At 40.8% G+C, this 20,841-nt stretch overlaps 1 protein-coding gene across 1 annotated transcript in view; it reads left to right on the top strand.

Annotated features, from left to right (window-relative positions):
- Window positions 1–488: 488 nt before the first annotated feature.
- The window catches only part of LOC149436992 (vomeronasal type-2 receptor 26-like), a 38,395-nt gene continuing 18,042 nt past the window's right edge, over window positions 489–20,841 (top strand). Inside the window, exons 1-2 of the mRNA XM_089661202.1 lie at window positions 489–835; window positions 14,798–15,089. Of these exons, the coding sequence (XP_089517328.1) occupies window positions 489–835; window positions 14,798–15,089 (639 nt within the window). The remainder of the gene's footprint in view (window positions 836–14,797; window positions 15,090–20,841) is intronic.

The raw sequence follows: 20,841 nt of genomic DNA, 5'->3' as shown, positions 1-20,841 counted from the left end.
CACTGATTTGGCTTAATGTTACCAAACAATTTAACAGTATAAATTGTGACCTCAGTTTATGAAGAAAATATTAAACATTTATTTTGGGTATATTTCTGCATGACTGAGTAATTGTCATTCAAAGTGTGACAGCGCTGAAATCTGAAAAATCGGCCTAGGCAGGAAGGGGGTGAGAGTGTCCAGTACTGAGGCCGGTAACAAAAATTAAATCTGCACATATTAGTTTAATAAATGGCATTGTTAGCTGCGGATATAATAAAAGACAGGTTCTCTTTTTTTAGCTTTCATGACCAATCTCTTATACAGTAAATCTGTGAAGTTATGTGTTCTAATTATGATCTTTTTACTCAAAGCTCAACATAGGAAGGAGCTATAAGTAGATCCAGTATGATGTGATAATATGTAGAACAATAAGAAATGTATCACGCTGAACTGTATATAAAGGAGAGGGGAGAGGAGAGATAATAACACTGACACATACTAGAGCGATGTCACCGGTCCATGCGCAGCATCACAGCACAGACTCTTGCAGACACTATGGCATGTTCTTATTATTAGAGGAATCCCTATTGTCTATGGTTACAAAGAGTAAAGTTACAGCCGTATCTCATGTATACAAAGCACACTTCTGTCTGATTGTACTGTGGGTGGCCTATTGTATATACGGCACTCAGAGCTCATCATCGCTCTGTGATCTCAAGATAAAAGATGTACATGAAGATTTTGGTTTTTATCAAGAGGGCGACCTTATCATTGGAGGAGTGTTCACTATACGTGCCGGGACTACCCTTATAAAGCTACCAAAAGAATACAACACGATATTTGATACTTATGAGTAAGTAACATTTTAAACTTTTATACTGCTTGGTATTGTTTCAGGTTATGAAATGTGACATTTGGACGGGCAGCAGATTGCTAAGGAGATAAAGTAAAAATGTACTTGTGAATCTGTCGTAACTAACATTGTTATTCCTTTATATATTGAAGCTGAACCGGAAATACTGCTCTCCATCTCTATAGAGGTACAAGACCTGGAATGTCATAAAAGCCAAATGTTGTAGGAAACCAGACAGTTCTGGAAATGTAATGTGCTAAGGATGGAGCTTTTTTAGCGTGAACGTGGAGGAACTGAGGAGTAACAAGGTGTGCTGGAGGATCTGTTAATTCTGGGGGGTCAGTTGTTGTTAGGAGGGGTTTATTATTGTTGGCTGCTGGGGGATCTATTGTTGCTGTGAGGTATTTCATTGCCGGGGGTGGGGGTTTATTGTTGAAAAGTTGGTGTATTGTTGCTGGCTGCAGGGGATCTATTATCATTAACACATTCAATACAATACAAAATGATACTTTGTTTCTGCATTCTCTAAAAGAGGTAGTACTGGAAGGTGGGTACGAGGTAGAACCAAGGGACAGTGCTTGGAGACAAGGGGTGACTCAAAGGGGGAGTTCATGCATCTATTCTTTCAGAGAAAAAAGCCCTGGCTAAGGATAAAATATCTCAGAACTGTAAGAATTGATCTCCCAGAGACAACACCTCAGAAATATGAACTGCTCACATCGTTGACTCAAAAGTGGATTTTATCAACTATATACTGTAATCTACAACTTGGCCTTTAGTCTAAGCATTGTACTTAGTACATCATTTAATAATAATAAGTCTTTTCTCCTCAGTAAGTAAATAGGAATGAACAGAATACGGCCTACAGTGTATGTCATTAGTCTTTTTATAAGTTTTGTAGCTTTCAGTGCTTGAGGTGATTGTAGCCGTATTAGTGCGCATGCAGCAAAAATAAGTGAGTACTGTCCGTGATAAATTTTGATATGCATAAGCTCCAGATTTGCAGGACACGTTGTTGGGGACTCCCCCCTTCTTCTCAAGAAATGCTTGGACCTTTAAAAAAAGGGGGTTTATCCTGAATGCTTGCCCTAAAAGTATCATGGAGAGAACTCAACTGTTTTTTTTGGCTTTCAAGAAAATGATGCTGATAATACTATCATGAAAGTTCCTGTCTTCCAATTGTTCTCCAGTTATACTGTCAGACAGGACTGACTACACATGACTTCCACAGTAGAGGGGCTAATCAGTAGTCAGTCACTGAGACATGTTCAATGTTTCTGCTCAGCATCCTACACACATATCCTACACACATATCCTACACACATCTTCTGTGGCTGCGATGGAGAGCTGATACTATCTCTCTCCATCCCTCACCTCCTCTCTCCTTCTTCTCTCTGCTAAAATGCTAATTAAAATACTTTCCTAGCAGGACCTGATACATTTGAGCAAATGAGCAGCTACCTCTTGTCTTTCTCTCCCCTTTTGTCTCTCTCTCCCATTTCTCTTCTCATATAAAAATTCAAATAAAGAAAGCTTTATTGGCAAGACTAAATACATTTGAACAATTGAGTTAACTCATCACTCTTTCCTCTCACTTTCTTCTCTTTTTTTCTTTTCTCTCTATCCATCTCTCCCCTCCTGCTTTCTTTCTCTGTTCTCCCTCCTCTCTTTTCTCTTTCTCTCTTCTCCCTGTTCCTCTCCCTTTCTTTTCTCTCTCTCTCTGTCTCTCTCTCACATTCTATGCCACCCCCCTCTCTCTCTCTCTCTCGATCTCCCCCCCCCCCCCTCTCTCTCTCTCTCTCCCTTTTGTGCTTTCTTCTGTTTTCTTCCCCTTACTCAATTTTCTCACTCTATTCTCTCTTTGTCTCTCTCTTTAGCCCTTCCTCCCTTTCTTCTCTCCTTTTCTCTATTGTTCTACCTTTCTTTCTTTCTCTTGCACTCTGTCTCTCTTTCTCTGCTCTCTCACTCTCTTTTTCTTTCCTCTCTTCTCTATCAATTCCCTCTCTCCCTGGTCTTCCTCTCCTCTCTCTCTATCCCTCTCTCTACCCCCCTCATTTCTTTCTCTCTTTTCTCCCTCCTCTCTTTTCTCTTGCTCTCTTCTCTCTGTTCATCTCCCTTTCTTCTCTCTCTCTTCCTCCCTCCTCCCTCTGTCTCTCTCTTTCTCCTCTTTCTCTATAAAAATTCAAAATTCAAATAAACTTCCTTAGCAGGATAAGATATGCTACATTCCCTTCCCTTCTTCTTCTTCTTCTTCTCTCTCTCTCTCTCTCTCTCTCCTCTGTTTCTTTCTTCTCCCTCCTGTTTATTATTGATATCCTTTCTCTCTCTTCCTCCTTCCTCTCTCCGTCTCTCTCTTTCTTCTTTGTCTCAGTTTCTCTCTTACTCTTAGTTACTTTCTTTTTCTTTCCTCTCTTTCTATTCCCTCTCTCCCTTGTCTTCCTCTCTTCTCTCTCTATACCTCTCTCTACCCCCTCCTTTCATTTTCTCTTTTCTCCTCCTCTCTTTCTCTTCTCTCCCTTTCTTTTCTCTCTTTTCCTCCCTCCCCTCTCTCTCTCTCTCTGTATAAAAATTCAAAATTAAAATAAGCTTTCTTGGCAAATACACTACATTATCTTCCCTTTTTTTATTTCCTCTCTCTTTCTCTCTCTTCCATTTCGGTTTACTCTTTCTCTCCCCCTCTCTTTTTTATCTCTCCTCCTTCTCTTCCCTTTTTTCTTTCCCCTCTCTCTCTCTTCTTTGTTTCTCTCTCCCTCTCTCTTTCTTTCTCCCCCCATTTTTCATTGCCATCTCTTCTGTCTCTTCCTTTCTTCTCTCCATTTCTTCCCTCTATATTTATTCTCGCTCTCTCTCTCTCTCTCTCTCTCTCTCTCTCTCTCTCTCTCACTCTCACTCTCACTCTTTTTCTTTTTCTTGCTCTCTCACCTTAAAGAACAACAAACAAACACATTGTTGGTAGTACCAAATACATTTTAGATACATATTAGATTACATTGTAAAGTTACTATGGCTTTGATTGGGGGGGGGGGGGGGTCCATCATTCCATATTTAAGCTAGTATCAATGTCAGTTAGTGTCAGTGTGTTTTAGGTAGCAGGGGCGGACTGACAACTCATGGGGCCCCCAGGCAATAGGGGATCATGAGGCCCCTGTGTCCTTTCCCAAACTCAAAAAAGCCTATGGAAAAGGTACCAGGGGCATCTCATGGGGCCCCCTACTGACCCTGGGCCCTCGGGCAGTGTCCGAGTTTCCAAATGGTCAGTCCGCCCCTGTTAGGTAGGATAGAACAAGAACAATTAGCACTATTGTTTCTGGGCTGTAGTACAGGGACAAACAATAAATAACATACACATATGTGGGATCACCACGATTGTCAGGAAGAGGTCATAGTAATAGAAAGAAATATGCAGCTACATTTTGAAAATTGTTTATTTTTTTACTATTTTATGCCATTTTATTTATATTAAAAAAAATGAAATATTATTACCATTTACCACCAAATGAAAGCCCAATTTGTCTTGGAAAAAAGTGTTTATCAGCGTTGTTCTGATGTGAAATAGAGAGATACAAAGTAACATTGTTATTTGTTTCTGCACTCGATTTCATCAATCAGCACAAAAGAAGAGACAAGCTTCAATCTGCAGATGTTTTCAATCAAAGCAAAAAGTTTTTGTTTCCTTTTAGGATCCTTTGACACCGAACGCAGTTGAATGCATTTGGCTGCATTTTGAACTGCACTTCAACTGCATAGACAGTCCAAAATCCAGGCAATCCAATGGGCATAGATCACTCCATTGCAAAAGCACATGCAAGCGCACTGCAAATGCACTACATCGTATCCCAGTGCACATAGAAGCCAAAGGAAAGAAAACAAAGGAAGTGTCCTCACAGGTCAAATGGAGTTAGAAAAGCGCACGTCAACACGCATAGTTACAAGCAAAGAGCGCAGTTACATGCAGTTTCTGAAGTCAATGGGCCCTTAATAGAATGTGTCACCGCTTAACCCCTATTAAACCTGGATTTACCCTAATTAGTCCTTCTTCCCCTTCACTCTTTAACTATTATTTTCCTGCTGATCTTTTTTTGTTTGTTTGTTTATTGATATTCTATTTTCTATATACTTTTTTATATTTTTATTCATTATTTTTTTTTGTATCACATTTAAACAAGTGAAAAATTAAAAACAAAAATCCCAAAACATTACTTTATTTGTAAATAACTTTGCAATGCTTTCTACCTGAATCATAATTTTCATATCATTTTAACCACTTCCCATCAGCCCATAGCCTAAAAATGGCGGATGGAAAGTAGTGGCGATGTGGACTAACATACCCGTAAGTCAGCTTGCATCAGGGGCTCCTGCATGGCTCACAGAGAATGCACCCTGGAGTCCAGCGATCCGTGAGTCTCCCGGACACAGCAGATCACATTACTGCCATGTCGGGTGTCCCCACGGTGTTTTACCATGTGATTGCTGTGTCCAATCACATAGTAAACAATATAAACTGAAAGTAAAGATCGGTTCTCTCTGCTCTCACTGTGGAATTATTTGTAATAAATAGCAAAGATTTCAAAACAAACTTCTTTCACGTTTTCATTATGCGATATTGTTTGTAGAATGTGGAGGAAAAATTAATTTAATCCATTTTAGAATAAGGCTGTCACATGACAAAATGTGGCAAAAGTTAAGCACTGTGAATACTTTCTGGATGTACTGTGTGCCATACCAGTGCCCTGATCACCACCATATACCATAACAGCATCCTGGTCACCGCCATACCCCATACCAGTGCCCTGATCACCACCATATACCATAACAGCATCCTGGTCACCGCCATACCCCATACCAGTGCCCTGATCACCACCATATACCATAACAGCACCCTGGTCACCGCCATACCCCATACCAGTGCCCTGATCACCACCATATACCATACCAGTGTCCTGATCACCACCATATACCATACCAGTGTCCTGATCACCGCCATACCCCATACCAGTGCCCTGATCACCACCATATACCATAACAGCATCCTGGTCACTGCCATACCCCATACCAGTGCCCTGATCACCACCATATACCATACCAGTGTCCTGATCACCGCCATACCCCATACCAGTGTCCTGATGACCGTCATAATCTATACCAGCATCCTGATCACTGCCATACCCCATACTAGCATCCTGATCACCCTATATACCATACCAGCATCCTGATCACTGCCATACCCCATACTAGTGTCCTCATTACCGTCATAATCCATACCAGCATCCTGACCACTGCCATATGCCATACCAGCATCCTGATCACTGCCATACCCCCATACTAGCATCCTGATCACCCTATATACCATAACAGCACTGCCATACCCTATACCAGCATTCGGATTACCACCACACACCATACTAGCATCCTGATCATCACCATATCCCACCATTGTTCTGGTCACCCCATATGCCATACCAGCATCCTGATCACCATCATAATCTACATCAACATCCTGATCGCCGCTATACCCCATATCAGCGCCCTTATCGCCCCGTAAGCCATACCAGCATCCCGATCATGGCCATACCAGTGTCCTTATCACCGCCAAATCCATACCAGTGTCCTGATCACTGCCATATGTCATACCAGCATCCTGATCACCGCCATATGTCATACTACCATCCTGATCACCGCCATATGTGATACCAGCATCCTGATCACCGCCATATGTCATACCAGCATCCTGATCACCGCCATATGTCATACTACCATCCTGATCACCGCCATATGTGATACCAGCATCCTGATCACCGCCATATGTCATACAAGCATCCTGATCACCGTCATACGTGATACCAGCATCCTGATCACCGCCATATGTCATACAAGTATCCTGATCACTGCCATATGTCATACCAGCATCCTGATCACCGCCATATGTGATACCAGCATCCTGATCACTGCCATATGTGATACCAGCATCCTGATCACTGCCATATGTCATACCAGCATCCTGATCACTGCCATATGTCATACCAGCATCCTGATCACTGCCATATGTCATACTACCATCCTGATCACCACCATATGTGATACCAGCATCCTGATCACCGCCATATGTCATACAAGCATCCTGATCACTGCCATATGTCATACCAGCATCCTGATCACCGCCATATGTCATACTACCATCCTGATCACCGCCATATGTGATACCAGCATCCTGATCACCGCCATATGTCATACAAGCATCCTGATCACCGTCATACGTGATACCAGCATCCTGATCACCGCCATATGTCATACAAGCATCCTGATCACTGCCATATGTCATACCAGCATCCTGATCACCGCCATATGTGATACCAGCATCCTGATCACCGCCATATGTGATACCAGCATCCTGATCACTGCCATATGTGATATCAGCATCCTGATCACTGCCATATGTCATACCAGCATCCTGATCACTGCCATATGTGATACCAGCATCCTGATCACCGCCATATGTCATACTACCATCCTGATCACCGCCATATGTGATACCAGCATCCTGATCACCGCCATATGTGATACCAGCATCCTGATCACCGCCATATGTCATACCAGCATCCTGATCACCGTCATATGTCATACCAGCATCCTGATCACCGCCATATGTCATACCAGCATCCTGATCACTGCCATATGCCATTCCAGCATACCAGCATCCAACATTTTAGGGTCTCAGCTGATCAGTTTTCAGATATGGATCCCATAGTTTGTAGACTCTATAATGTTCACACAGACTAAATAATATACACTGTTTTAGGTTATTTTACCACCAGATTGTAGCAGAATACATTTTGGCCTAAAGTTATGAAGAAAGATTATTAATTTGCAAAATTTTACAACAAAAACTAAACAAAAAAGTTAAGTTTTTTTTCAAAATTATTAGTATATTTTTCTTTTATATAGCAAAAAAATAAAAAAAAACAGTGGGGATTAAATACCACCAAAAAAAAGCTCTGTCTCAAAACTTGACAACAATTTCATATGGGTGCAATGAATGAGCAATTGTCACTCAAAGTGTAATGGTGCTGAAAAATTCAATTTGCCTGGGCAGCAGGGGGGTGAAAATGTCCGAACTTGAAATGGTTAAACAGGACAAATAATGCAGTTACACTAACAAAGAGTGTTTTTTAGTGTGTAATGTTTTACTGTCTAAAGATTGCATACAAATATTTTTTGTAAAATAATATAAAAAAAAGTTTGTTTGTCCTTTTCCTCTCTCTAGTACACAGTAAAACACCAGAACACAATGGGGTTGTGTTAAACTGGAGAGTGTGAAATCCGGTGCAGCTGTGCATTGCAGCCAATCAGCTTCTAACATAATTTTGTTCAATAAAACTTTCACAATGAAACCTGGAAGCTGATTGGTTTCTCTACAGAGCTGCACCAGATTTTGCACTCTCCAGTTTTAGTCAATTAACCCCACTGTAGTACAATTGTACCTATCATCACAACTACTTAGTGTATCCAGGGGAACTATACCTTGTTTTCTTCAGGATCGATTGGACTTTAATTTAATGGTAAACGGTAATAATATCTCCTGATTTTTTTTTTTATTATTGAAGGAAAACTGGCCCACAATAGTAGAAAAAAAACAATTCAGCTGTATATTTCTTGATATTACCACAAGCTACTACGAAAGAACAATCCAAAATAAATATTCCTGCTTCTTATGATCACATTGATACAACGTGTGTATGTTATTTGTTGTTTGTACCCGTATGAGGACTCAGAAACAATGACCCTGCCTAAAATACACTAACTGACATTGATATGAAATTTTGAAAAAAATGTTTTCTTTTGTTAATCCTACCAAAAATACACTTTGACCCAACCTTTTACCCTGACGATGAGCTTTGACTCCAACCTTGACCCTGACCCTAACACGAACCCTGACCTAGACCAACCCTGATGTACTGGGTGAATCCCTGGGCAGGGGATCCAATACCTGCCACCACACTGAACAGTCCTGGGCAAAAAGCTAATCCAGTTTCCAGAGTGCCTCTTCCTCCTTGCTGGCCCAGGGGGTGCAGGTCTACTCACTTGGTCCTTCTCCTGTGTTGGTGGCTGCTACCAAGCTTTCTAACTGTGCTGCTCCTTCCCTGCCACATAGGTGGTCCTTTCTCAGGGGGCCAGTGAAATCTCAAGCTTTCCTCCTTCCAAGGTCTCTCTATGCCTGGAGGAAAGCCCCTCTCCATCTGGGCCCCCTCCTAGGCTCCTGCCTTCAGCCTCACATCCTCTCTGTCTTCCACTCAAACTCTCCTGCTGCTGAGTAGGCTCACTTACTCATAAAGGTTGTCCTTGCTCCTTTGTTGGGGTTTGGCCAGGATCCTCTAAGAGTACACACCAGCCACTCCTCAGATCCACCCACTGCTTCTTGACCTTTCTCCAAATTTCCAGAGCAGGGGGAAATTCCAGAGGGCTGGTCTGCAGAGCCTCTCAGCTCTGATCAAAATTTTACCTCTGCTAGCTATCACACTCAGGCTGCTATTCAGCCCTAAACAATTGGAGTCTAGCTCCCCCTAGCTAACTGGGAGGGTGCTACACCACTACCATGCAAACTCCAGCCCAAAACATGGTTTCTAAGTTGTCCTTCAAGCTACTCACCTAGAATGTTAAGGAGCTTAAAATTCCTGATGAGCACTCAAGAGTGTTGGGTGATTTGAAGGAGAGGATCTACATGGCATTTCTCCAAGAAACCCATTTTTCAGGATGGGGAAATTCAGAAACTTTCTATGCACTATATCCACTTGTTGTCAGGGCCTGGACTTGAACTTGGGACTTCTACTGTGTCAGACAGTAACTCTTCTCACTGAGCTACCTAGGCTGCTGGACAACACAGCCTCATCTATTGGATAATCCTGCCTTGTGCCTTGTTTGCTCTTGACCCTTGAACACCTTGCTCCTCCCATTCATATAAAAGCCATGTCCTTGGACTTCCTCCTTGCCAGTTTATTTGTGCCTTCCAGCCAATATCCCACTCATCTTTACTGCTGCCATTTATATCGTTTGTGACAGACTCTTTGGCTTGAGACTTACTCCGCTTTTGTCTTATCCCTGAACTGTTTGATCCGCTATTGGTTTCCAGCTTGCCCTTCCCCTGGTAAGGTGATCCTGAGACTGCGACCTGGTATTCACACGCAGCCAAATCCATCTCCACCATTAGGAGCTCTGGGGAAGACCGGTGGATACTTAGACCCCGCACCTCAGGTGAGCCTGCGTCATTCCCAGGGTGACCCGCTGGTGTACCAATCCTGCTGGTTTCAGGTAAGCCTTACAACTGCTGTAGCAATTGGTCTCTGAACCTGACCTCACACCGTGACACTTGTGTATCATTGTCCCTCCAAAAACTTGAAATCCAGAGGTACCCTTCATGGAATCCCTCTTACATCAGCTAACCACCTTCACTGAGGGGGGTATTGGTAGCTAGGGGTGATTTGAACGTGGCCTTAGACCCGATTCTGGACATTTCTTAAAATGCTTTGCATTGTAGATGTAAAAAAAAAATTCTCCATACAGAACGTCTGATTGGCATTTTTCCATAACAGGGACCAGGATTACACTTTTCTCTGCCCGTCACCAAACCTACTCAACGATTAATTATTTCTTGCTTCAAAAATTGGATTTACCAAGGGTGATGAAGGCTTCCTTTCTTATTTGCACTTTATCAGACCATGCCTCTGTACTTCTGGAGATATCTTTTTCCAACTCTAATCAAATAATTTGGCAATGGTGACTTAAGAGATATCTATTTCAGGCCACCAAAGTCAGGAATACAGTTGCCTCTAAAATATCTACTTTCATGCACCTCAACGACCAACCAGAAATTTCTCCTTTGGTTGTGTGGGAATCCCACAAGTGTTACATTCAAGGCTTCTTGATTTCACAGGGCGCCCATCTTAAGAAGGGTTTTTTTAAAGACATAGAGTAGCTTCTCTCCCAAATATGGTTGCTGAAACAGCTCCAAAAAAAATCTCTTGCTCGTTGGACTTTGACTGATCTTTATCTTCTTCAAGAAAGACTCCATGACCTTTTTTCACATAAATTTAAGTTTCAATATGTCAAAGCCCAGAAATCCTGTGAATGGGGTAATATACTGGGCACGTTTTTGGCACAAGGGCTGAGAGAATTGAAGCTACAATACCAAATCCCATGCATTGATTTAGGGAAAGACAAGTTTGCGTGTACCTCACAACAGATAGCTACGTGTTTTGGAGACTATTATCAGCTGTTGTATAAATCCGCCTCATCTGGCCCTATTTAACATCAGGATGTGCAACCTGAAAAAATCAACTGTTACCTTGTTATCTAGATTCACAAGCGAAGACTGCCAGTCAATGGAGGACCCTATAACAGAGGAACTCGAATTGTCGCATAAGGAGCCTGGCCTAGACAGACTTACCTTATCTTATTACAGACCTTTTTTTCTCACCATATCATTCACTGATGTCTTTCACTCCATTCAGAAGGATGAATCTTTCCCCTCTAACTCCTTTAAGACCACAATTATGGTTATTCTGAAGGAATCTCAACCATGGCACTAGTTGTCTGGAGTTTGCATGTTCTCCCTGTGCCTGCGTGGGTTTCCTCCGGGAACTTCGGTTTCCTCCCATACTCCAAAGACATGCTAGTAGGTTCATTGGATTATGTCTAAATTGGCTCTAGTATGTGTATGTATGAATGCAAGTTAGGGACTTTAGCGTGCACCCCCTTGCAGGTTAGGGACTGATGTGAATGTACAATATATATGTAAAGCACTGCGTAAATTGACGGCGCTATATAAGTACATGAAACAAATAAATAAAAAAAGGAAGGGAAGGATGTATCCTAATGCTCTAGTTACCAGCCTACCTTGCTCCTTAATACCAATTGAAAACTTTTTACAAACATCTTTGCCACTTACCTTTCATAGAGCAATTGATCCATAATAATGAGGTTGGCTTTGTCCCAAATAGAAAGGGCAAAAACAAAACTACTGGAGCCCTCAATGCTATAGTATATACTACGCACATTCAGAGAACATCCATTCTTTCCTTCTCTCTACCAATGCCAAAAAAGGTATTCAGTAGAGTAGATTGGTGTCCTATGAGAGCTGTTATGCATCATATTGGTCTGGGCATATAAAAAGCTGGATTGACCATGGTGGTAGAAATGAATTATGTCCTTTCAGAGAATTTCTCTTTATGAGACAAAAACTGTCCCAATTTTACCCCTGATATTCATCCTTAAAGTTTTACTAAACCCACAACAGTAAAATCAGTCTGTATATACAGCAAAGCATATTTGTTATACTCATTGTGGAACCTAAGGGTCAACCCTCTGCATTGTGTAAAAATGCTGTTTGATTCTGTCTTCTCTGATCCTCCCCTTTTTCTACTGTCCCCACTCCATCTCCTGATAGATCAGAGCCTTGGGAGCAAGTGGGAAAAGAGCTCGTATTGTTTTTTTTTTTTTCTTAGGAGAGTGCATGTGATCAGCACAGGGCCAATCAGTGCTATCCAGACAGAGGGTCAGAGGTTCTGCAGCCTCAAAGGGGACAATGAAAACCCCTCCTGCAAGCTTTAACCAGTGCTCTTCTGGACACTAATAGAAGTCACAAGACATCTCTAACTTCTGATATTTAGCAGTTTATATTTACTAAACTAATTGCATGTCTGTGTTCTGTGTACTGAGGGAGACCGGATATAGTGAATGCAGGGTCCAGGGAGACCAGATATAGTGAATGCAGGGTCCAGGGAGACCAGATATAGTGAATGCAGGGTCCAGGGAGACCAGATATAGTGAATGCAGGGTCCGGGGAGACCAGATATAGTGAATGCAGGGTCCGGGGTTTAGTAACATTTTAATTGAGAACCATTTCTAGATCATATAAGGGTCAGTGCTAACATATATGGCCTCTGGAGTTCAGGTGGAGAACACAAAGTGGCCAGTTATGGCAATGTCTTGTTATTTTTTCTGACTAAACCACATATGACGCTGCCCATCTTGCTTACTGCATTTGCAACATATAGCATTATGTCAAATTAAAACAGAGTAAAAATTTTAAAGGTTGGAGACAGTTAATTTAAATATTCTGTCCAGAGACTTGATTTCTCTTCAAGCCCATTTTCCTTACAAATGGGTGCCAACATTTATCACTTACCTAGGCATCCAATTGACTTTACCTGCCCTGACAGATATCAAATGGATGTGCTTGTTGTTGACCCCTCTTTGACATGGCCTATTAGTTTCATATAAACTGCTAACACATCAGCCTGATCAACCTTCTCCAGGTCCAGGAAAGTGCATTTAAAATTACATCCCGCTGGCAAAGAGTCCCTTGAAAAGTCTTTCTGCAGTCCCATCGAATATGTTGGTGTCAGCAACAGGAGGGCTCTATGTTACTTATGTTTTTTGGGGTTGTCTAGTACTATATACTAGTACTGGAAGCAGGTGGGAGACATACAGTATCTTTCAAGAAAACAGATGTCAATTTGGGAAATGACCCAGCAGCCTTCCTTCTGCACCTTGCCCCACTCTTGACCAAACATTCTAAACATTTTCTGCTGATAAACCTGCTAAATCACAACAGAGAAAAAAATAAAACAGTGGCTCCTGCAATCAGTCTTTGGCTGCATAAGACTGAGGAAACCTCCCTTATAGAAGAAATTGCAGCTTCCGTGAATAGGAAGGAGGAAATGTTTTACAAAACTTGGTTCTATTGGTTTGATTTTATATTTTGTATTGAGTATCGTGCGCTGATATCCTTGGTGGTTAACTAGGTTCTATGGAGCTCTAACCCTAACTGTCTAACACCACTCTGTGAGGATATTGGGTGGTTGACTTACCCCAGAGACCCCTATGCCTTGTAATCCTCCCCCTTTCCTTTTTCTCTTTGCCCTTTCTTGTCTTTTGATCTCACTACTCTGCTTCCATTCATATTTTTTCTCCATTTGAAAACATGCTACTCTTTTATGCCATATTCCTTAACTCCAATTTATTGCCAATATGATCTCATACTCTGTGGGCCTTTTTCCTGTCTTACCTCCACTGACATTGCCAAGAAGAGTCTTTGACTTACATGCTTGACTCTACCCCATAGGTAACCAGGTATGTATCTATCTATATTTGTACTGTATATATATTTGATAGAGATGACACAATTTTGTGTATGTCACCCTTACTCAGTGAGCTTCTGCAGTCCAATTGGCCCATGTTATTTGTTTTTGGGATATTGGCAATTTTGTTATGTCTGCTCATTCCTACTGAATGTTCTTGTAGTGACAAAACATTTTTCTGTGTGCCTTTTTTATTTTGTACTTATCCTGTATAAAATCTTAAATAAAGAATTTGAAAAAAAAAAATGAAACCCCCTGATATACAGCCCCTTCTACTGTATTATATTATACTGATTTTACCCTACATTCATGGATATAAATTGATCACAATGTATATGGTCACCATGTATATATTAGATCACAATGTTAGTCCAAATCGCAGAATAGGGGCTTAATTCATTTTCAACTCATCTTGCAGATAGCTTCATCGGGAGTTCAGAGGTACTGTTGCATGAAACAAATGAGTAACATTATTTTGAGGTCTAAGCCTATATTCATGTATAATAAATACCAAGGATTTGTTTCTACATCTCTCATATATACAGTAGTCAAGCCAAAACATTGTTGCTAGTACAATTTCAATAAAACTCATTTAAAGTGCATATTACTGTTTTTTTCCACAACACTTTGACTATGCTGTACCCATACAATCCCTACTGTGTACCTGATAATGAGGAGTTTTCTTATTATTTTTGTATTGACAGTAATCTTCCTTTCTGTTAAATACATTAGTGGTTTGAAGCCTACAGAAGAACCAATGACATTTTTGCTCATGAAGTGCTGGTGGTGATTTTGCTTTGTGTATAAATGTATATCTTTGCATCTACAGCGATAATCTGCGATCAATCATAAACATTTTGGTTTTTCGCTTTGCTATACACAACATTAACCAGAACAAGGAAATTTTACCCAACATTACATTGGGATACCATGTGACTGATTCATCCTTAGATGCCAGTGTGGCTATAAGAAATGTTCTACAAATTTTATCTGGACCACAGAAGACAGTCCCTAATTACTCATGTTCTGGAAAAGCTAAACTTGTGGGTTTTATTGGAGATCATTATTCGGAGACAACAATTCCAATGGCACAAATACTGGGGCTCTATGGATATACACAGGTGGGTACCTTACTACACTGTATATCCCAATAACATTTTTACTCCTATTTTCAATATGATGTCACGTAAATGGATGATCCATATTGTACCTGTCACAGAGATTGAGGTTTTTAAGTAAAACCCAGGTATATCATAATAATTTCTATTTTTTTATTCCAATTATTATGAGCTATTGTTGTTTATCTACTTTCCAACTAAGTATTCTAAACTCTAAACTAGTTTAATCCGGTATTGGTTTTTAAAAAGCAGTAAAAGTATTAGAAGGTAACAAACTATAACAACCTCCGACTGTGCTTATATGAACAAATGGTCCCACTTGAATAGATGAATGTACATCTTGATCACAAGTTGAAATTACTATTACAAAACTGTCCTTTCTCTAAATCTTGTTTGCCATCTTGAAGGCATTTAAGTGGAGAATTATTGGTAATGAATGTGGACTTTTACAAAATGCTTGTAAAGTGTCATTTATACTCATCTTAAATTTTTTAAGTGCCTTTTACTCAGTAATAGGGCAATACAATGTCAACATCAACCCCAGTCCCCTGTGGCTATAGCTGTACACACGTATATGATATATTTTATCTATGCAAAATATGATTAAGGAACCTAGTGTTTGTTTTTAGTTTTATTTTTGTTATACACACTAAAAGGTCTCATATTGCCTTTACTTTCTTTACATAGTTACATAGTTAGTCTGGCTGAAAAAAGACAAAAGTCCATCCAGTTAAACCATAGAAAGAAAAAAAATAAAGTTATAATCCTACACCCACAGTTGATCTAGAGGAAGGCAAAAAAACCCAGCAAAGCATGAACCAATTTGCACCTACTGGGAAAAAAAATTCCTTCCTGATCCCCCGAGAGGCAATTGGATATTCCCTGGATCAACTTTACCTATAAATGTTATATCCAGTTATATTCTGTGTATCCAAGAAAGAATCCAGGACATTCCTACAGCAATCCACTGAGCTGGCCAGAACCAACTCTTGAGAGAGTCTATTCCACATTCTAACAGCTCTCACTGTGAAGAAACCTTTCCGTGTTTGGAGATTACATTTATTTTCCTCCAGATGTAAAGAGCGCCCCCTTGTCCTCTGTGATGACCTCAGGGTGAATAACTACACCGACTTCACTATATGAACCACTTGATGTATTTATACATGGAGATCATATCCCCCTTATGTATTATACATGGAGATCATATCCCCCCTTATGTATTATACATGGAGATCATATCCCCCCTTATGTATTATACATGGAGATCATATCCCCCTTATGTATTATACATGGAGATCATATCCCCCCTTATGTATTATACATGGAGATCATATCCCCCCTTATGTATTATACATGGAGATCATATCCCCCCCTTATGTATTATACATGGAGATCATATCCCCTCTTATGTATTATACATGGAGATCATATCCCCCCCTTATGTATTATACATGGCGATCATATCCCCCCTTATGTATTATACATGGAGATCATATCCCCCCTTATGTATTATACATGGAGATCATATCCCCCCTTATGTATTATACATGGAGATCATATCCCCCCTTATGTATTATACATGGAGATCATATCCCCCCCTTATGTATTATATATGGAGATCATATCCCCCCTTAATCTCCTCTTCTCAAGAGAGAATAAATTCAGTTCCTCTAATCTTTCCTCATAGCTGATCTCCTCCATGCCTCTTATCAGTTTGGTTGCCCTTCTCTGTACTTTCTCCAGTTCCCCAATGTTCTTTTTGTGAATTGGTGCCCAAAACTGAACTGCATATTCCAGATGAGGTCTTACTAATGATTTGTACCGGGGGAAATGATATCTCTCTCTGGAGTCTATACCTCTTTTAATACAAGAGAGGATTTTGCTCGCTTTAGAACCCGCAGCGTGGCATTGCATGCTGTTATTAAGCTTGTGATCTACCAGAACTCCCAGATCCTTCTCCACCATTGATTCCCCCAGTTGTACCCCCCCCAGTATGTATAATGCATGCATATTCTTAGCCCCCAAGTGCAGAACCTTACATTTATCAACATTAAACCTCATTTGCCACATAGTTGTCCAATTAAACAATGTATTGAGGTCAGCTTGTAAGTTGAAGACATCCTGTAAGGACGTTATTCCATGGCACAGCTTGGTGTCATCTGCAAAGACTGAAATGGAATTTTTAATATCAGACACTATATTGTATATAAATATATTAAAAAGTAAGGGTCCCAACACTGAACCCTGGGGTACACCACTGATGACCCCAGACCATTCAGAGTATGAATCATTAACCACTACTCTCTGAATACGATCTTGTAGCCGGTTTTTTATCCATTTACATACAGATTTTTCAAGCCCGTAGACTTTATCTTATACATCAGCCGTGTGTGGGGAACTGTGCCAAACGCTTTTGCAAAATCCAAATCTACCACGTCCACCACCTCCCCTCTGTCCAAGTATACCACGTCCACCATCACCCCTCTGTCCAAGTATACCAAGTCCACCGCCACCCCTCTGTCCAAGTATACCAAGTCCACCGCCACCCCTCTGTCCAAGTATACCACCTCCACCTCCACCCCTCTGTCCAAGTATACCACCTCCACCTCTCTGTCCAAGTATATCACGTCCACTGCCACCCCTCTGTCCAAGTATACCACCTCCACCTCCACCCCTCTGTCCAAGTATACCACCTCCACCCCTCTGTCCAAGGTTTTGCTCACCTCCTCATAAAAAGAAATCAGATTTGTTTGACAACTTCTGTCTTTCATGAATCCATGCTGTCTGTTGCTTAAAATATTTTTTTCCAGTGAGAACTCATCTATGTGGTCTTTTATTAAACTCTCCAGTATCCTCCCAACTATAGAAGTTAAACTAACAGGTCTATAATTACTTGGTAAAGATTTTGACCCCATTTTAAATATTGGCACTACATTGGCCTTACGCCAATCCAGTGGTACTATGCCAGTCATTAAAGAAGCCCTAAAAATGAGAAACAATGGCTTTGAAATGACAGAGCTCAATTCTTTAAGGCCCCGTGGGTGTATGCCGTCCGGTCCAGGTGCTTGATTCACCTTTATTCTGTCTAAATATTTCTGGATCATATCAATTGTGAGCCAATGTGGATCATCTGGAGCTGTGTCAGTACCATGCCCATTATGGACAAGAGCTCCCCCATGCTCCTTTGTATACACAGAGCTGAAGAAGCTATTAAATACATTTGCCTTCTCTTTGTCCCCAGTCACCCACTGTAGATTATTTTGTAAAGGGCCTACATGCTCGGACCGAACCTTTTTACTATTAATATATTTGAAGAATTGTTGGGGGTTGGTGCTGCTATCTTTTGCAATCTGTCGTTCTTTTTCAATTTTTACGGCCTTTATTTCCTTTTTGCATATTCTGTTATATTCTTTGTAACATTTAAATGATGATAGCGTTCCTTCATTTTTATATTGAATAAAATTTTTCTTATTATCTATAGCCTTTTTAACTTTGGCCGTAAGCCACATAGGTTTGATTTTTAGCCTTTTAAACTTGTTGCCCATGGGAATATATTTTGCAGTGTGTTCACATACAGTATTTTTGAAGAACTCCCATTTCTGTCTTGTGTTCATCAATGCCAATATTCCCTCCCAGTCTAAGTCTTGGAGAGCAGCTGTCAGCCTTGGAAAATTAGCTCTCTTGAAATTTAGCGGTTTTATTTTTCCCGTATGTCCTTGCTGTTTACAGCTAACAATTAATGAAATCATGTTATGGTCACTGCTACCCAGATGTTCCTTTATATGGACATTAGTAATAAGCTCTGCATGGTTTGAGATTACCAGGTCCAGCAGAGCATTGTTCCTAGTAAGGGACTCTATGAACTGTACCATAGAATTGTCCTGTAGTAGGTTTAAAAATGTTTGCCCTTTAACTGTTCCTGCAGTATCATTACACCAGTCAATTTCCAGGTAGTTAAAATCCCCCATTACTATCACTGTCCCAGCCCTTGCAACCCTTTCGATCTGTGCAAGCAGCTGAGTTTCCACCTCCTCATTAACACTGGGAGGCTTATAACAAACTCCAATGATTACCTTTGTAGTACTCACCCCCATGTGCAGTTCCACCCATAATACTTCAGCCTCATCGCGCTCTCCATCAACTAGGTCCTCTTTCAATCTCACTATTTGAGGTGGTCACAGAGTGCTCACTGTATTTATTTTTTTTTCTCACTTTATTTTTATTTATTGATTTTATTTTATTTATTTATTCAAGTTTTGTTATATTTTTTATTTTATTTTTTTTTGCTGTTGTTGCTTTGAGTGTACAATATTTTTCACTTATTGTTGGAGTGTACACAGAATGATTTTTGCATGATTCACATGTTACCCACAGTTGAATCTGAGTATAATTTTGTGCACATTGTTATATTTTTGCATATATTTAGTATATACTTATGTTTAAGGTATATACACTTATATGATATTTGGAAGATAATACACTATTATAGTTTAATTTCTCGAGGTGTCACGAGGTTCGGAATGGAGAATTGAAAGTTGAACACACTGGATTGAGATACTTTTGGTGGACTATTATTTATTTTATTTATCTGGACATTATTTTGGACATTTTATTAGTTTATATTTTTTATTTTATCTTTGGATATTATTTTGGTTCTTTTTATTTATTTATGTATTAATTTTGGATTTTTCTATATGGGTGTTTGAGTATTAGTGAAAGAAAAAGGTTTATTATTATTATTCTTATCACCTGCCATAGCCTTCCCCCCCCATCTTTCACCATTCCACCCACCAATAAGTACTGACCCCTGGCTGATCTGTCTACCCCGTTATAATATAATTCTCCCTCCCCCCAAGATCCTAGTTTAAATACTCCTCCAGCCGTCCCATAAACCTGTCCCCTAGCACAGCAGACCCCCTTCCATTTAGGTGCAAACCATCTCTAGCATATAGGTTGCACCCCAATGAAAAGTCAGCCCAGTGCTCTAGGAACCCAAATCCTTCCGTCTTACACCAGGTTTCAGCCATGCATTGAGTTCTCTAATCTCCCCCTCTCTCTCCTAAGTTGCGCATGGCACAGGTAATATTTCAGAGAATATCACCTTGGAGGTCCTTCCCTTCAACTTGCAGCCTAGTTCTTTAAAGTGATTCTTAAGGAGCCTCCACCTTCCGTGTATCCTGACATTGGTTCCAACATGAACCAAGACAGCTGGGTCAAGCCCAGCCCCTCCCGGTAATTTATTGACCCAGTCCACCACATGCCAAACCCTGGCACCAGGGACACAGCAAACCATTTGGTTGAGGTGATCCTGGCGACAAATTATTCTATCAGTCCTTCTGATCATAGAATCCCCTACTACCACCATCTGTCTAGGCCTTCCTGCACTACCCTCACCACCCCTCCCAGATGGTCTGCCCTCCTGGCTGTTAGGGATAGCAGTTGCATCCAGGGCTGCCACCCCCACATCTTTACTGAACTTGGCAAATCTGTTTGGGTGCTCAAACCCAGGGCCAGCCTTCCTTTTCTGTGAGCCCCTACCGCTCCCTCTTGTTACAGTAACCCATCTTCCTACCTGATAATCCTGACTAGCCTCTCCGCCCTCCACATCAATCCCATTAGCTACCTGCTCAGAGAGCAGAAGACCCCTTTCAAGGTTGTCAGTTCTGCCCAGTGTTGCAACTTTCTCCTCCAGATCTCTAACGTGAGATTCCAGAAGGGCAACACGCTCACATCTGTTGCAGCGGTACCCATCCCG

The sequence above is a fragment of the Staurois parvus genome, unplaced genomic scaffold (assembly GCF_062004578.1).
Source record: "Staurois parvus isolate SC_StPar_1 unplaced genomic scaffold, SC_StPar_1.0 ptg001325l, whole genome shotgun sequence".
NCBI lineage: Eukaryota > Metazoa > Chordata > Amphibia > Anura > Ranidae > Staurois > Staurois parvus.
Note: the sequence above shows the minus strand (reverse complement) of the source record. Positions and strands in the feature narration are given on the sequence as shown.